This window comes from Hylaeus volcanicus, chromosome 5, assembly GCF_026283585.1.
Source record: "Hylaeus volcanicus isolate JK05 chromosome 5, UHH_iyHylVolc1.0_haploid, whole genome shotgun sequence".
NCBI classification, from domain to species: Eukaryota; Metazoa; Arthropoda; class Insecta; order Hymenoptera; family Colletidae; genus Hylaeus; species Hylaeus volcanicus.
Genome location: NC_071980.1, coordinates 16,890,801 through 16,908,910, shown reverse-complemented (window position 1 = coordinate 16,908,910; position 18,110 = coordinate 16,890,801). Strand labels below are relative to the sequence as shown.

The 18,110-nt window shown below is 40.3% G+C and overlaps 1 protein-coding gene across 5 annotated transcripts in view; it reads left to right on the top strand.

Annotated features, from left to right (window-relative positions):
- The window catches only part of LOC128876566 (uncharacterized), a 101,912-nt gene that overhangs the window by 72,898 nt on the left and 10,904 nt on the right, over nt 1–18,110 (top strand). For 2 of the 5 annotated variants that reach the window (XM_054123036.1, XM_054123039.1), the window contains 3 exons: nt 195–287; nt 14,948–15,082; nt 16,696–16,860. In XM_054123036.1, coding sequence (XP_053979011.1) covers nt 195–287; nt 14,948–15,082; nt 16,696–16,860 — 393 coding nt within the window. Of the gene's footprint in view, nt 1–194; nt 288–8,391; nt 10,130–14,947; nt 15,083–16,695; nt 16,861–18,110 lie in introns of those variants that run through there. The other 3 variants (XM_054123038.1, XM_054123037.1, XM_054123040.1) reach the window with 3 other exon arrangements.

Here is an 18,110-nt window from a genome sequence, read left to right as displayed (position 1 = left end):
TCATATTACTTTCAACACTGGTGGATTATCCTGCGTAAATATAATTGCAATTAAATTCGTATGTACATGTCACAACAAAACTTGCTATAATAAATATTTCAGGCTTACCAAGACCACATAAATGTACGATGTATCCAATGTTTCTCCATGTCTCATTTTGCCTCCAACTGAAAATTCATTTTCTCGCGTTTCAGGTGTTATGGCACCTCGACATCTTCCGGCGGAGCTTCAGGGAGCTTTCAGGACACGCCTGCATGAGGGAATCCTGCATCTTTTGCGCCCTCAAGGTAAGCGAGACGTATCCAGCGAGGAAAAAATAAAAGAACCGCGAATCTCATTAAGACGCGTATCATCGGATTGGTTAAATATGAGCTTGTCGAGGAACGGTGTGAACGTGAAGCGAGTTATTCCTACGCCGGATATTATTTACTGAAACACGCGACGAAACGGACAAATTGTGCGTGGAAAAAATAACCGTACGCGGACGTTCCTCGTGCTTCACTCGACTGCATGTGTAATGAGACGTGGCTGCGTTGGTATGCGTATGCATTGTGTCACGTAGGCGCATAGAATTTATATTAAAACCCGAGGTGGTTGTTTATTATTGACATTTGTTTATTCATCGTTGGATATTATCGAGCAACTTATTTTTCCAGACGATATTTTCATTGAATAATTTCTAGGTTTGCAATTATGAGACAATGAGTGCTTATTATAAAATACAGTCAGTACTGTAAGTATTCGTACCCTTTATATTGAAGAAATTTGTTCAATTTAAACGAATGCTTCATATTTCCAAATAAATTTGTAATTGTAAATCAGTCCTTGTGTGATGTTTATTCATGTAAATTAAATTAAACAAATTTCTTCAATAGATATAGCGTATTTGATAAGGAATATAACTAGTCCAAGTCCAACGCTGGAATTTCAAAGGGATAATTTCATCCCTTAAATCTAACTGCAGCTAAAGTGACACGTTCCTCTCATTTTTGGCTGCTCTGAGATCCTGAAAGCTGTATATTTACCTTTGAAGGTGTCAGTAAACACTCAAGGAGTTAAAGAAATCGTATTTAAGGGATCCTTATTAGATAAACACATATTTGCAACATTTCTGTTAGGCATTCACACTCGTAGCGACGCAGACCCTAAGGAGATCTTAGTTTCATTAAAACACTCCTTGACATCTTTACGTATCGATAAGCACCAATGATTTACCAACAAAAGCGGACAGCCTTGAGTGGTTTTCGCGTGCTGGAGAACGAGAGGGTGTCGCATCGAGTGACTTCGATCGCGTGATCTTACGGAGTGGCCCCAGCCACTTAAAAAATCCCACGACGATAATGAAAACGCCAGCTCTGAAGAGTGGGAGGGTCACTCGAGATAAAAGAGTCTAGGCGCTTGAAAACTTAAGACGAATGAGGATTACTTTACCGTTCTCGCCGTACCGTGTCCACTTCGTGTTACGACGCTAATCTCCCGGAGGTAATCTAATCTGAAAAAATGGAGTACCTCTGCTTTTTATTTCGAGAGGGTAAAGATACCAGCACGCTGTAAAATAGTGGTACACGGTTTAATAAGTTATTAAAGAGTTGCTTGGTCCATCTTAGGGATCTCTTGGAGCAGAAAAAGACCATCCATGATGGAGTTGAAATGGTCTATGCTTTGTTCCCTTTTTTATTACTTTGTCATTTAAAGGCATGCATATTTTTCATGGTGGCAATGAGAGCATTAGTTGAAACATGTGTTTAATCATAAGCAAGTCCATTAACCTTTTTGTGTTTTCTTCTGGTACTCTACATTACAATTCTTTTTCATACTTCTTTATTTTATTTCTTTATTATTTTAATCCTTTAGTTGAATTCTTCCTTGATTTGTGTTTGATAACTTTGCATAGGAAGTTTTCCTTGGAGACAAACTTAGAAGAAAGTAATATCTAGTATAATATTCAGATCGAGAGAAAGTACCACAGCACGCCAAAAAAAAGTATATTGAAGAGAAACAATTCTCCAGATACAATTCTCAATTAGCAACAATTTTGCAATAAAATTTAAATGTAAATGAAACTCTAAGCTCCCCCTTGTGCTCGTTTTCCCAACGAGCCAGCAATAAAGTAGAATTACCAGACTGAAACAAAAGTTGCTCCTGCCATGGATCATAATTTGCATACTATCACTTCCATTCGCATCCACAATCGAACATCGATGAAATCAGTGACTGTAACGGGCCCGCTCGGACAGCAAACCTTTCTCCCGCGAGGCACACATTCGAGAGGCGTTCTCCGATTGGTCGAAGGAACGGAAAGTACTCCGAGTTGTTGTATGTTCATTGTAGTAAGTAGTAGGACCTCGTCGCGGAGGCCTGTTCGCCTCGGTACATGGAGAAGAAACGAAACGCGACGGAAACGCGGCGCATCCGAAGCCGGCAGGAGAAGTAGGTAGAAAACGCGTAGGTTCCTCCCCGGTGTTCTCACGGGGTTAATTAGCAATCTCGAGAGTTAATTGCCGCAGGCAAAGGGTACCGTGTTTCGAGTGAAGTTCGCAGGAACCGAGTCTCGAGCCTCGGGCTCGAAGGATTTGCGCGTTTCTTTGTTGCGAGACGCGTTTTGGTTGAAATTATCTCCTTCCTTCGGGACAGAAATACGAATTTATCACCTATCATGTTTCTTCTTTTCGTGGGAGCCTTCCCTTCGTGTAACACAGGATAATTGTTTGTGCCCTGAGCCTTTTTTTGAGGAAAAGATGTTGGAAGCTCGAGTTTCTTCGTAATTGCTTCAAGTGTCGGCAAGGAAAGCTTTTAATGTTTATGGTTAAAAATTATTGGATGATGTAGTAGAGGTTTTGAAGAGTAGATTAGATTTTTTGAGATTTTTTGGAAGCCTGTGACGATGAACAATCTAGGTGAGGTGAAAATAGAGCGAAGTGGATGGAGTGAAAATAAAGTAACTCGTGCAATATTAAATACATGTGAATAATTAACCAATATTACTCTTCGTGTCCCATGTTTATTGTATGTGAAGAGCTATAACCGTTCACTGTTGATTTGAGAGCCACTGGAAAGTCAGTGCGTGTTCTAAAACACAAACCGCATTGTATGAGGTAGCACTGTAGGTACAAGAAAATAGTAGAATGGCGTTGCGTTACACAATCGTATGAAAAACGAGATGTCGCTTCGTATGACAAAAGGGTCATTAATCGTTCCATTCTTATTATCGACGATGGTACCATCCACGTACAATTAAAAAGTCCATCCACGTTTATATCGCGCGTGCAGAAAAAGACCACGTAAAAATCGAGTCTATTGCGTGCATTTTATTCTGTTTCATAATACCTTCGCAATCAAAATGAATGTATTTCTAAGCTACTTTACAATAAGATATTACATAAGTAGTTGCATACAAAAGATTTAGCTAGACGCAAGACATGAAAATATGCACACTTTGTCATTCTAGGGAAGAAAAGACTTTTTATAAAAACCGATATATTTAATTTATAAATGAGCTGTATTAAAAATGGGCGCGTCACCTATACATGGGCGATAAGGATTTACACTGAGGTAGTATATAAACGATTGATAAATCCAAAGATGAACAAAATGGAATTTATATTTTATTTTCTGTCATATACTTCTTCTATGAATGTTCAAACAATTAATTTATTTCCCCAATGTTATTTTTCTGAACATGCCCATTTCAATATATCGCTTTCCACGACTATTTATTATCGTTCACCCATTTTGCAATCCATTGACTTTTAATGACACAAACCTGTAGGTCTAGAAATATGAAAGTTTCTTCTGGGAAGAGGACGTCCGGATTCCAGAGACGGGGTACGTGTACCTCCGAAGAATTCGACTCGACCAGAGATACCCTTTGGTGATTCACCACGAACGTATTCGGAGGGTCGAATCTTCTTGTACGAGACCCTTTACCACGTGCCCTAGGCGATCCCTTCGACTTTACGACCCTCAGACCTCGTGCACTTCAATTTCATCCTTTCAGAGTGCAGACATTTTTGCGTAATAAATGATTCTTCAACCATGCTAAATCACAGCTTGCTCCCGCAGAGGTCAACTCAAGTAATCCCTTAACGAGATCGAGTTGCATTTCATTCCGCCACAGGGTATCCATGTGTATTTCCACTACCAAACATTAGTTTTAAAATCATTCAGAACTATAATTCTTTAATTCGAATTTAATGACATTTGTATTTAACATCATTTTCATTCGGATGTAAGCTAAATTTGCATAATGAATCTTTATGTCTGGGATCCTAATCTCTCTAAAACACTTAATCATTTGAACAGTCACGATCCATTCGAACTATTTACCTAAATGGCTGACCAATCGTTTACACGATCACTATTCATCAGAACTTTTGCATAATATTCGTACGAGTCTATCGAGCATTCCCGTCAGTTCACGCAATCATAATCCACTTAGGAAGCAAACTTTGATCGTTCTAACAGTATCTCATTATTAGACGAACGCAAATCACTGTCGCATCATGTCGACGCCAGTGCTTAGGAGCTCGTTTAATTTTTCGTACAACGAATACAGTTAGGTCCTCGAAGCCGCGATAATGACTGGCCATTTGGATAATTAGAGGACATTTTATCACAGATTTCCCTCGTTTGTTGCCAAATGAACAGTTATACCGCTAGGCAACTGTCCTCCACGTAACACCAGAGTCGACGGAATTTGTTCTCGTTTTGCTCACTGCCAAGAGTACGATTTGCGGTCGCATTGCGGTTTCATCGATGGATCGTTTCACCGGTTCTGAACACCGTAGCAAAGTTCGTTTCCGGGCATCTAGAATGGCTCCCTTGCACTTGCATCTCCCGATGGCAGAGGGAATCGTTTCATTAAAAAGTTAACCGTCTCGGTGCAACCTTTTTGCTCATTTCGAGCAGACATTTTGCGATCTACCCTGGAGGACTTGGATTTTCAGAAAGAATGTTGGTGTTTTAACAGATTCTCGCGAAGAGGAAGAAATACGTCCTTCGACGAAGAAGTATTCTTCCAGTGTTCTGTTATTTTTTATTTAGTGGTGAGATGTAGTTGCTGAAAGTGAATTTTATAGTAGCTTGGTAGATATCTTTTTTCCTTTGAATTATTTTTGCTAGTAGACGTAACCATTGGAAAACATTACATTTAATTATACCTCTGAAAAGTTATTTGCTAAATATCAAAAGGATATTTTTGTCAAGAATCTAGTATGTGTCCTGAAATTGATTTTTTCGCTACCTCAGGTCCACTATCTTCAAACTTAAAATTCCTCCAACACTTTCAACTCTTTCCTGTTTTTTCTTTGAAACGCAAATAAAAAATTAAGATATTTAATTGTGTCCCTCGTAATTAGCCATCATAATTCTCTGAATGTTTCCTGAAGTCACCGATGAAGACGAATATAGCTTCCGTCGTTCGTGTTCGTCGAACCAGGAGAAACGTACGCGTAGGAAGATCATTTCCATTTAAATATTCATGAACGGCGTCCAGCGTGGAGACTTCGTTTAGTATTCCACTTTATTTAGGAAGGAGGAAATACTACGAAGCCTACGTGTTTCGAGTGGCTGCTTGACTTACGCGGTCACCCACGTTCGTTTATTAAGTAATAACGAGTAGCGATTATCGCTTGGGCGGATAGTGTCCCATTGTAAAATATTTAAATCGGAGTATCGAGGCCGGTAAACTCGTTTGCGAAATGGGTAATTACGTAATTGGAACCGTACCTCGCTCAACACTAAAAAATCATCGAGGTCAATGCTTATTTATCATACATATAACTGTATTTGTAATTATAGAACGGAAGAAGAAATTAATTTACAGTAAGAACAAAATTACAGTAAAAATATTGGTAACAATTGGGTGGTTTTAAGGTTTTAAATTTGTAATACGTGGGTCAACTTGACAGTATTGGTAGTTTTAATGAAAAAAGCAAAATGTTGAGTTCAACCTTCCCTAGTTTTATATAACCTCGAACGCAATTAAATCTCGATCAATTTGGCTTGGAATGAACCATTTAATTTTTAAATTTCTTGCTTGTGGATCCAAAATACCGTTTGAACTAGCAGAATAAAATCTCACAGGTCCAGGGTATCTAAGACTAGTGAATGCTAGGAGTTTCAGGACCAACAGGCATTAAATTTCTTTGTGAGCAGTTTCAACCCTCGTTCGTTGAAGCATGGTTCGCCCAGGTATATTCAGCCGTACCTCTGGTTACTTTTTCCCTGCTCCAGGCTTTTTCGTGTCCAGCTCGCGTAGGCCCCGCTTCCCTCTTGTGTCGCTGACACAGGACCCAATCGTATCTTGTACGCCAGGCTGGATATGTAGAACTTGCTTTGTCCCAGTCCTCGTAGTAAGACCCTCTCATATTCTCGGGCGATTCACGTACACCTTTACGACCACACAGAACCGTAACTCGTGACTCCTATAGTTCTACGAGACAAGCGCCGGGCCCCAGGAACGTAAGCAGCCAAAGTCTTCAAGTAACTTAACCTTTTTTAATCGTCGATTTAACTGATCCAGTCTTTTTCTTATTTTGAAAATATTTTCTTCATCAAACGAAAATTAACTGCTTTGAAATATCAGATTGGAGCATACCAATTTTTTATTCCACATTTTTTGTTATATTTGTTGTGTATGTATATCATTTATGGCAGATGAGGAATTCTGTTCACGCTTCGTACGGGTTGATAAGTCTGTCTGGATAATTAGAACTTTCTCTGGTGATGCAACAGTTTAAGTTGATACGCTGCTCATTTGCAAAAGTCTACTGTTTCACTTTCGAGGTGGTAGACGATTAGATAAACGTTAAATCGGTACGGAGGTGTGTAAAATTACTAGTTTTAAGCTAAAAAAATTTCAAATGCACACAATTAGTCTAACAAGAACAGTAATGAATTTCCTACGGAGAAAATTATAACTGAAGTTGTATCTTGTTTGAAGAAAAGCATTAGTAAGTTTTCTAATTCTTCTGAATTTTAAATTTTATATGTGAAACATTCTCTGTGTTACAAGAATTAATTGTAAATTCCGCTTAGCCCTACATGTTGGACACCATCCCCTAATTTAGGGGAGACACCTCTCCTAGGACACCTGCATCCACACCCTCCTCCAAACATACTGACTGACCCTCGATGATTGCTGAATACAAAGTTTGGGTGCAATTAGTCTGTCACACCACAGCTCGTTCATTTAAAGTCTTCCAATATTTAAAAAATCCAAGAGGACATAAAAATTGCGTCCTTGCTCACTAAGGTAGACGAATCTACGGTCAATCCCATAAGTATTCGTACGTTTTATGTCTATTGAAGACATTTGTCTAAATTGATTAATAGGTTTGACGTCTCCAAATAAATTTTTTATGTACATATCTATAAGGAATCATTTATTTGGAAATATCGAACCTTTCATTTAATTTAGACAAATTTCTTCAACAGACATGGAGGGTATGAATAGTTATGTGACTGACTGTATATAAACAAAACATTTTGCTAATTTATCCCACGATATTAAACCCTTGCCACGTTACTCCAGCAATGCAGAGCCTATTTCAATATAGATACAGCTATCGTTTTCTCGCTCGAATGTAACGAACTATCGACCAGCATCTGAGGACTCCGAGATATTTAATCTCCGATGAAAATCTCGTGGAAAAGAGGTCGCGAAGGAGCCCGAAGCGTACGGTCCTGGTTGGCCCGCCAGGTTGGTGAACGTAGAACAGCTAACCAGGTGACGTCATTGGCTTCTCGGGTCTATGGAGGGCCTCATAGCAGCGGTAGGGGAAAAAAGGGAGAGAACGTGCTGGCCCCGCGACGGGAAAGAAGAGGAAGCGAGACCGAACGAAGGGTGGGGGATGTTCTCCAGCACTGTGCGAGCCGCTGCTTTCAGGTACGAGCGCACGGTGCCGCGTGCAGGTAGTCCCGTGCTCGGTTCTCCACGTTTCATCGCGCGCTCCAACCTTTTCGCCTCGTTGGAAACGATCAAATCGGGCTCGAAGCCAACCCCCAGACGATATCGAACGGTGCCACCCTTCGTATACGCAGAGGGAAGGTATCGCGAGGGGTTGAAACGGCGTGGCGATCCCTAAAACTCCTACTGATACGCGTACAGTCGATAAAAGTGGAGCGTCGAAGCTCACGGATCTCTGGCTTCAAGGATCATCGAGGATCCGATCGAACTTCAAGATCGAGGAGGATGGAATTCATTTGTTGTGGTGGTCCACGTGATTTGGGCGAGGTGGAGTGAAGTTTCGTCAGTGATTTCCATAAAGGATAGTGAACAGAGAGTTGCTTCGACAGCTTCTCAAAGCCGAGTGAATTCAAGACGTCGAGGACTCGAAGTGAACTGAGTAAAGTGAAGTGAATTAAAAAGGATTTCTGCGAGTAAATCGAATTACGTAATCACAATTTATCCGAGGAATCTGCGAGTCCTCGTCATCGTAGTTGCGAAGATTTTTGAGGAAACCGTGGCAGCAAGAAGAGCGGAGCACGTGGTACGCCGAAGTGGAACGGGTCGTTAACGTCCGGAAGAGAGGATTCAGCGTCGTTCAGGAAACTGAATTTTTTAGTCACGCTTCCATCTGCGTTCCCCGAACTCGTCCACGAACGGATTCCCGAATCGTGATCATCCGTAAAATTGAAGCCTGAGCGTACTTTCGCTGCGTGCGTTTCCTTAAGACGTCTACCTTTCTCTGGAGACTGTAAAATATTTATCAGGGATAAAACGAACATTTATACGAGCCGCGAACGACCCAGCGGCTCGTAGATCGAAGAGCTGACTTCACTTGCCAAACGAGTTTATGTTTTTAATCGAGTCTACGACTCGTCTGGCAACGGGTTCTCGCCAGCATATCCGGCATGCAATTGCTGGATATGATTCCTCCTTCAGTCTTCGCGAGGGATCATCTGCCAGGGGCCCTTTCAATACCTGACCACCTGTTTCCCGTCCATCGGGCATCGTCTTTCCTTCCGTGAAAGTCGCGAGCTTCGTGTCGACGAAGACCTCGAGTACTCGTCCTTAATAAAAGACCCGAGTGTCCTGTGAAAGCAGAATAAATTTGCGACGAAGAACTCTGTTTACAGGAGTTAATAGGCACGTGAACTGATTCCAAGCAGTATACAGTGTCAAATAGTATCAAACACCTGAAATTAACAAAGTCAGAGGAACCCTAGAACAGTTTCTCGTCTAATTTTCATTCTGTGTACATAGAAAGACGAGCTGCACATCACAGTTACAGGCCAAGTGCGTGCACAGAACTATCCAGTTACAATCATTGTCAGCTACTCAGCAAAAGCAATATACTTCCTTCCGCGGACGCCACGAGCCTCCTGTCATCGCATAATCTCGATGACAGCGTTCCGTCTCGAGCCAGATCAGCGTTATTCTAATTTTCGTCCTCCGCGCCTTATCGGCTGGGAGAAACGTTAGCCAGGTAAACTGCAAACAGAGGGAATTACAAGCGTTATCAGCTGGAGGGAAAAAGGGTCGATCGACGTAGGAACAAAAAAAAAAACGACATGTCGGACGGCGCAAGTGCAGCGACGAGATTAAGCAGCAGGTAACGAATCGCGTCTGTTGACACGACAAACAGAGCTATCTCCACGAGAGAATTGGCGGCTAGGCGAGTCCAGCTTGAGTGGAAATTTGTATTTGCTCGGAACCAGCGGAGGGACATGTCTCGACGAACGTGGCCGCTGTTATCTCGTTCGCCAAGGGCGCGGAGGGTGCGTGCCCTAAATTACAAGTCTCGCGTCGCGAGTTCGTGAACTTTCGAAGTAGACGGCGAAGTTTTGTTCCCTTTGATCGTTATCCCGTCCACGGCGCGATGAGCGGTCACGGGCGAGTTGTATCTCGTTTGCATCGGGACGGAACGATTTCGAAAGACGCGCTCCGAAAGAAACGCGTACGCTCGTAGCCTGAGTCAGTGTCGAGACGTTGCGAAAGAAAATGTTGAAGTGGATAAAAGTGCGCCAGGACACGTCGGCCACGCCGACGTCGTTCGACAGGGAGAAAAAGGACGAAACGGCGAGGGTGGACGTCGAGGATGTCGTTGGGGAGGAGGAGGAGGTGGACAGTGGCATGGAGAGGGAGGACACCCCGTCGAACATCGAACTGAGCGACCTGCGAAAAGTATGACCAATTATCGTGTATTCGAGGGAGGGTGTCCTAAACATTGAGCAATTGGGGGGATTTTTTTTTGAAGAAACTATGAAAGTGGAAGGTTCAAAGTGTACGCGTATATTTATACGTATTTTGCCAGTTTATATGAATCTTTCCAGGTATACATAATTTAAGTATGATTGGTTATAATAAATAGAATTGAACTATTGGAAGGAAATTGATATTTGATCAGTTTCTAAAACAATTTGATATTACTTATAGCAAAAAATGGGGAAGCTACGTTAGTTTACTAATTATGACTGCTGTCATATATTCTTGTATGATAACTGAAAATGAAGGCACGTTACCCGTTAAAAAAGACTGAATCATCCCGAACATGGAACATCCCCTAAACAAATCACTACATTCATTTTTTCAACACTAACACCAATACCAGTGTTACTCCAATTTGCAATTGGAAGTATCAATGTTAAAATCACATAGAAACCTTTATTATCGCCAAGGTAACTCATTATAAATAATTAATCTCGCCGTAGCACGTAATTGACGAAGGTCGAGGTATTTAAATCGACAACTTTTTTTTCAAGAAAGTTTATGCGTGGTTGCTCAACACGATAAATGTGTATTTCAAAATTTATTGCTAGTTTTTTCGCACCCATTCGCAATTCTTATTTTCACCGCTACGCGTCCCTGAACGATGTACCGTTTCACGCTTGTTCTTTTTCTTGTTTAATAACAAAAAATTGTTTTCGCTGTCTAGCATCGCGCGTATCTTTACAGCACAGACGTATGCCACGCTTTCGTTTGTATCTTCGCAAGCTGCTCGTGTATTAATGGTTAATTCATCCTTTTTCAACTGTCGCAGACGTTCTCGAGAAGGTATTAAGGTTGGCAAGATAAGAATTGGAATGAGTGGAGCTGTGCGCGGAGACCACTTAGAGCAATACACATGGCCCGTCTTTAAAATGTCGTTAGTGCATAATTTCTTGCTTGTGCCACTCTAGCAGATTTTCTCCCTCTCTCTCTTTCTCTCTAGATTTTATCGTCTTCTCTTATGTTACGGTATAGCGTCTAACTGTTCCTTAATAATTATCCTCGATCGGGGTAATAAACCACGGACGATAATTGTAATTTGAAATGAAATTCCTGTTTGAAGTCGACAGGGAGAAGTTTACCTAATGTTAGAACATCTCTGGTCGTTGGGAGTACAAAACTGGCAAATAAATTGCGCTGAAATTAGCGAGATATTCGATTATAGCTCGTTGGAGTACCATCTTTTTAACTGCATGCAAATTTTATAAAGTAATTTACTCACAGTAATTTGTTAAAAATTTCTATTCGCATCCACGTGAGTTTACAATTCAATTAAAATTATACCACTTTAAAAACTTCAACTAAAACCTACCAAAATGCATCTTACACTTTCCGAAGTAAATTTTCTTTATATAAATCTTGGTAAAGTAAATCGTAGCGGTGGAGGGTCGCTTTCATTCATCGATTTCACTCGCACAGCAATGTTGTTTCTGCAAGCCGTCTAGTTTTTTCGACGCCAGGCTATAACCTGCTCCCAACAGGTGCGACATCCTTCTCGATGCACGTGGACGTTCCAGCTACTATCATCGTCAGTGTATAGGCCTGCCACATCTATCACTACCATTACCGCTGGTTCTCCACTCCCAGCACCGGATACCGATCGGACGACTTTCATTGAGAATTTCACCCGCCCATTTGCGGTTCTTTCGGTTCGACCTGCGTCCATTTTTTCCAATTCTTGAATCGAAATTTTAGAAACTGAGTGTGGTTGTCTTCCTTCCTTTCAATTGGATCGTATTATCCACAGGTTTATGTTAACTGAATATTTATTACTGGTAAATTTCGGTGACTGAAATTCTAATTATTCTTTCAAAACGAAAGAATGTGCTATTTTGAAGAATAGAGAAAGAAGAAAGGGATGATAGGAGGAATGCATATAACATAAACTGTAAACAAATGGATTGGAGTAAAATTAGGAGCTAGAAGTTATATTACCAAATTAAGAATAAAATATATTACTACGCGCAAAGTTTCATAAAAATTCAAAGTGGTCAATGAGTTATATTAAACATTGCCAAATTATGAATAAAATATATTACTACGCGCAAAGTTTTATAAAAATTCAGGGTGGTCACTGACCCTCGTTTTCATTGCGAGAGCTAGCCTGCTATCACTTCCTGTCGTTATCAGTTATTCCACTCGACCCAGTCCAACAGATCGTTCGAAAAAACTTTACAGATTTTCATTGCTCGTTGCTCAGTCGCGTTGGGTACTTCTAAGTCGGCGTTTTTTCTTCGTTAAAGTTTTTCCACACCTCTGTCTCTCGAAATGCTGCGTTGAGCAACCACCCCGAAGCGGTGCTGCACGTCGACTTTCTACGTGTGACCGTTGCCCGCCGATCGTTCGAAGATTAGTTACGAAACTAACTCGTTTACCCCGCGCCAACAGCGTGGATCGCAATTTACCCGCGGTATTTTTGCACAATCGCTTCCAGAGAACGCATCCCGATGGCATATCGAGAGAGAAGAGTCGAAATCGCCGAGTCGCGGTTTCTCCTGTGATAATAGCGCGGAAAATGAGCTATTCAGTCACGCAGGTTTCGAAACCGGGATGAGACTGTCGGAATAATTTAATATCGTAATGTTTAGACGGTCGAACAGAAATAGCAAAATTTTATTCGAACGATAGATGATGATCAGAAAGTATTCTTCATCGAACAGTTACTCGGATAAGCTTTCATTAATCTGACTTAAAATTTGATTTCATTTTATTCGGAATTATTTTCCATTATTCCATTTGTTTCAAAAGCTACTTATCTTTTACTCTCCATTCGAAGTTTATGTCTAAATGAAAGTTCTTTGCATATGAGTATATCTGTTTGAATGTTTGCGCAGATCTAATCTATGTTTCTTTTCTTCGCGTGCAGAAAGAATGCAACAAGCATTCCCAGCTCAATTTCGAAACCATTTCCAGCGCTCCTTCATTCATGCCGCGGTGATATGCTGATTAGGGAAAAGAAACTGAGCGTACGTTCCTCGCGATGACTAAACGGGGGATTTGGTTCGGGTCGCCGCTCCGATTTACATACGCCCAGAGATTTGCATACGTTTATGTAATGGGAAATTGAGAGTGCGTGGGTGTTATGAGTTTCCTTTTGCGTTCGCCAGCAACTCGAACCACCGTTTCACGATGGAGTAATTTGATTGTTGGTCAGTTCCTGTTTTGGTTAGTCCTGCGGACTACTGGTCTTGATCCTCAGTGCTTCTTTGGAGCTCGATAAAAGACACGAGTGTTTTTACATGATAGTATCGGTTAGTGTTTTAATAGATTTGAATAGAACTAAATAGTTTACTGTGCTATCGCTAAATAATTGTTGAATCTTTTGAATGTGGAAATTCAAATACAAATAGATTCATTAGAAATAAATCGTGCTTTTTTCTTGCTCTGGAAAACCCTACAATTATGTAGTATTTATTGTTGCTGTTGAGTGTACCTAACTTTTAGAAGTATTATTAGAATTCAACAAGTGATTCCAACCAGAGCTAAAAGATATTCTTCTGTTTGTTTCAACAAAATGTCTGTATTATCTCTAAGCGCTATTCTAGAAAGCCTAGGATATATTTTTAAACGTGTAAAAATAGATAAGATCGTTTCTTCTGGTGTTTGAACTTGAGATCTTCCTATGTTTCCAAATTCAAAATGTTTCATAAATTGTCCAACGTGTTTCGCAACTCCAGGAGTAAATTCACCGCGGAAAAATATTTAAGAATACTCGCGTAAACGCTCGTTCTTATTCTTAACATGAGAGATGCGTTTCAACATAGCACGCGTTACGACGTGTATCCTGCGAATAACCGAAACAAACATTGCTCAGTGATGTTTATATTTTCGTATAAAATTCGTGCCGTAATTGCTACTAAACACTGCTCAGCAAAGACTGCGTACGATGTTGCACAACAAAAAAACTTTTCCATGTTTGGCGACCATGTGGCTCGAGGACGTTTTTCGCGACGATAACGCGATACCTCGCGCCGCGTGTAAAAATGGGAATATTTGCACAGCCTTCGTGACACGTGGAGTGTCTTCGGCATTGTTCGTGTCCTGTTTCGTAGACAATACACCCGCGTGTCGTGTCAAGGAATGCTCTTCTTCGCCAGAAGGTTTATCGTTCAATGCTGCGACGCAGGTTGCACTTCTTTTTTTAGGAGTTCTTGTCATCTTAAACTGAACGACACATGATATCGCCACACGAAAAAACGCGTAGATTCTTCGTAAATTGGAGTTTAACAATTTATAATATATCGACATTTTCGAAGGTATTTTGTTGGACTTTGATTGATCGAATGGGAAGTAAAGCTGGATCTTATATAATCAGAGTAATGTTAATTTAAATATTAAATTCTTGTGCCTCATGAAATTTTTTATGGAATGTAAACTTCTTATTATTGTTATTAAAAAATGAACAAGGTGAATATGTTTGACTCCTGATAATACACTGCTAAATGCATCGACACTAGGGTTCAAACCTGTTTATTATGTAAATAAGCAAACAAATGATTCAAGAAAAGATACTGTAGGATTATACTTTTTAACAAAACACAAATAGCATGGAATATATTCGAATTGTTACTTTCAAATGAAAGTACACATCAATACAATTAAATGTGAAATCTTGCAACTTGTTATCAAAAAATAATTTTAAATGCACTTTGGGAAACCCTTTAATTCGCAGCAATCTCATTAACTCATTTGGAGGTGGACGATACTAAACGTTGGTCATTTTGTGCGTTTCAGGACCTGTTCTCGCAGCTCCAGTTCTCGCAAGAGAGCGCTTTGCCCCCCGACACGCTGCGCCGCGCACTCGCGGAGAGTTTTCTGGATCAGCAAAGGTTCCAGCTCGGATTCATGGACGACGCGGCGGAATGTTTCGTAAGTAGCAATTACATAGCTCGTTCCCTTTGTCCTATTACGCGCGAGCAGCCTAGTCGATGTGTCGACACGCCGCACGCGAATCTAGGCAAAACGGGTTTTCGTCCCTCTCGTCCGACCAATAGCAATTTTACTCCAACTTGGAATGCCGATAGATCGATTTGTCGAATTGGAACGCAGCTGGTAAAGACGCGGATTAAGCGTTGAGTCGACCAGTGGACTTTTATAGAAGAAAGTTTGAAAATTCTTTGACTCGAGCTCGAACGAGAATGAGACTTCTTGCATTTCGCTTAGACGGAATTTAGAAATGTAATCGATGTGGAAATAAATAGAAAGTCCAGTGAAAGAAAATTAAAATTAAATACCACAATTTTTTGAAGCGACAAATGAATTATTAGACTTCGTTAATTAATGATGTGTCAAGCTAAAAGTCTATTAATCTAAGTAGTGACAAATGTTGGGAAACGCAGTAATACATGATAGTTAGCGACTATAAAGGAGAACTGGTTCAGCCGTCAGAGTACTCAGGATCGCAAACCGTTCGGAAAATCGCCTCCGCACGGTGGAAATCGCGATTCGAGTAGCGCGAATGTCGAAGGAGAGAGATTTATGCCTGCGCTGATATTGGCGCGTGTAATAGCCAATAATTCCTTGGCATAAGCAAAAACCTCGATATACGTATGTACATCGAGTCTTTCGTTTCCTTAGTGCCCATGCGAAGCGTTATACAATACGTAAATACGTAATTCGAAAGTTTACAGCAGAACGTAATTCTTACAAAAATGAACAAAACCAGACATCTGTTAGGAATTCATAAGTTTAAGAAATCCGCTATTCTATTGAAACAAAAAATTTGAACAGGGTTACGATATTCTTCGCAATACATAATTTGTTGAACTGTCTGTTAAATTGGACAAGCTCATGAATAATAAATATCTTGGGGAGTAATGGGGAGGAGACATCGTGTAATAATTTAATTTGCAACAGTCGAGCTGTTTGAAATTATCATAGAACCTAGTCATCTTCACAATCTGGAATAATAAGATAAATTTACTTTCCTAGCAAGAGTATAAACAACCCAATGAAGGAAAAATTATTCTGAAGTAAACTTAATTTGTATAAAGCACACCATCGACAAGTCACATACACAGACACAGATTAAAAGACTATAAATTATGAAGCATGAGGGTCGACGTAAATTAAAACAATATTACCTTCTCAGATTTCAAATTCCACATGCTTCGAGCATGCGATCGATACTCCTGTACCACAGTGGTCGTAAATTCTCCTACACTTTTGCGATGTATGCAGTTCCTGAGAGAAATGATTTCTAGCAACGCAACAGAAACACCTTAAGTATGGATTAGTTACGTTTCGCCATTCAAATCGCAGCGAGCACGCAGGAATCCATAATTTGCGGTCATTGGACACGCATACAATCTTCCAGGAACGATTAAGCGCAGAAGAATATAGAACAAATGAAACCCCAGCGCAAAAAGTTCCCATCGATGTACCCACTTGCTAAAATCACTGTTATCGATGATTACTCGATGACTTCTATTTTTAGCAGTTTCATAACGAACCGAGGCGCATTAACGTAATTCTCGTTGCAGGAAAACATTCTTCTGCGTATACACCTGCACATCGCCAGCGGGGAAGCCGAGGACATGTGCAGCGCGAGACACTGCGTGCCACACCAGAAGTTCGCCATGACGCTCGTCGAGCAAAGCGTTTGCGGAGCTTGCGGTGCCACTTCGGAACCACTGCCTTTTACACAGGTCAGTCTGATCGATGTTACTCGCCACGCTATGATAACAGCACGATACGTGAATAAATAACAAGATTTGTCAACACCTGTATCACCTCAGCGTCTTCTTCGAATAGATGAAAGGTCAAAGGGTGTTCTTCCATTTCACTATTTTAAATAAAATTTATTAATGGTAATAGGATTGAGTCAACATCTGAACCATCTTCCTCAGCGTCTTCTTCGAATAGATGAAAGGTCAAAGGGTGTTCTTAAATTTCACTATTTTATATAAAATTTATTAACGATGATAGGACAAATCATTTGTTTGTCAGAAGCAAACGTCAGAAACGTTTATTTTAAAAATCATAAAATGAATATGTGTCTATTTCAAACTTTCTTTGGTTCCTTAACGTATGAATTGTAATCACGTCCATACACGGGCACCATGCATTATGATTTTGCAAAAGTTGGGAGGCTGAAAGCAAGAGTGTGTCGCTTTAATGTTACATTCTAGAGGGTGTAAGGGAAAGTTGAACATCCTTTATGAGAACGAGAAGCACGTTACTCAACGTCCAGTTAGTATCCGCGAATGTAAATACCAAGTGAAACTTTTATCAGCAAGAAACTCTTCGAAGACTTAGGTACATTCGTAGATATTTCGTACTCGAAGGCACTGCATTTCTGCAACTCTCGGACGCTCTACCAATAAAAATCGCCGCGTTGATGGCTGTCCTCGCGGGCACTAAACGTGTTTCTTGCGAAACTTTCCATCTGGCTTCAAGGATAGAGTCGGCAATACTGATTGGAATAATAGCTTGTTTTGTAAAAGTATATTCGACGTGACAACAGTCTATAAAATGCTTTCGACCGAAACTTAAATTATTTTTAGCCCTTTGCACTCTGCGCCATTACGTTGAGAAATATGCAACCAGGAATCGCATTACATAAAATAATCTAACTTTGGAAACGTATCTTTTTTGGTATTATTAGACTTGATTAAAAATTCTTATAGCTTTCTTGAAGCGTTCACACCACTGCAAATGTAAAGTATTTATATTAGTATATTAATACCCACGGCTACAGTAATGTATATGTTATTGTCTCTAAATAATAATGAGATATAGAATTAAAAAATAATTATTTACACCTTAGAAACTTTATGGAATATAAAGGAAAAAATATCTTTCAGTATTCTTCGTCTTCTATGTCCCTGAAAATTTTGTTTATTATTAACAAGGAAGACTCCCAAGAAAACAAAGGCATGAGCACTTTATAAAGTTT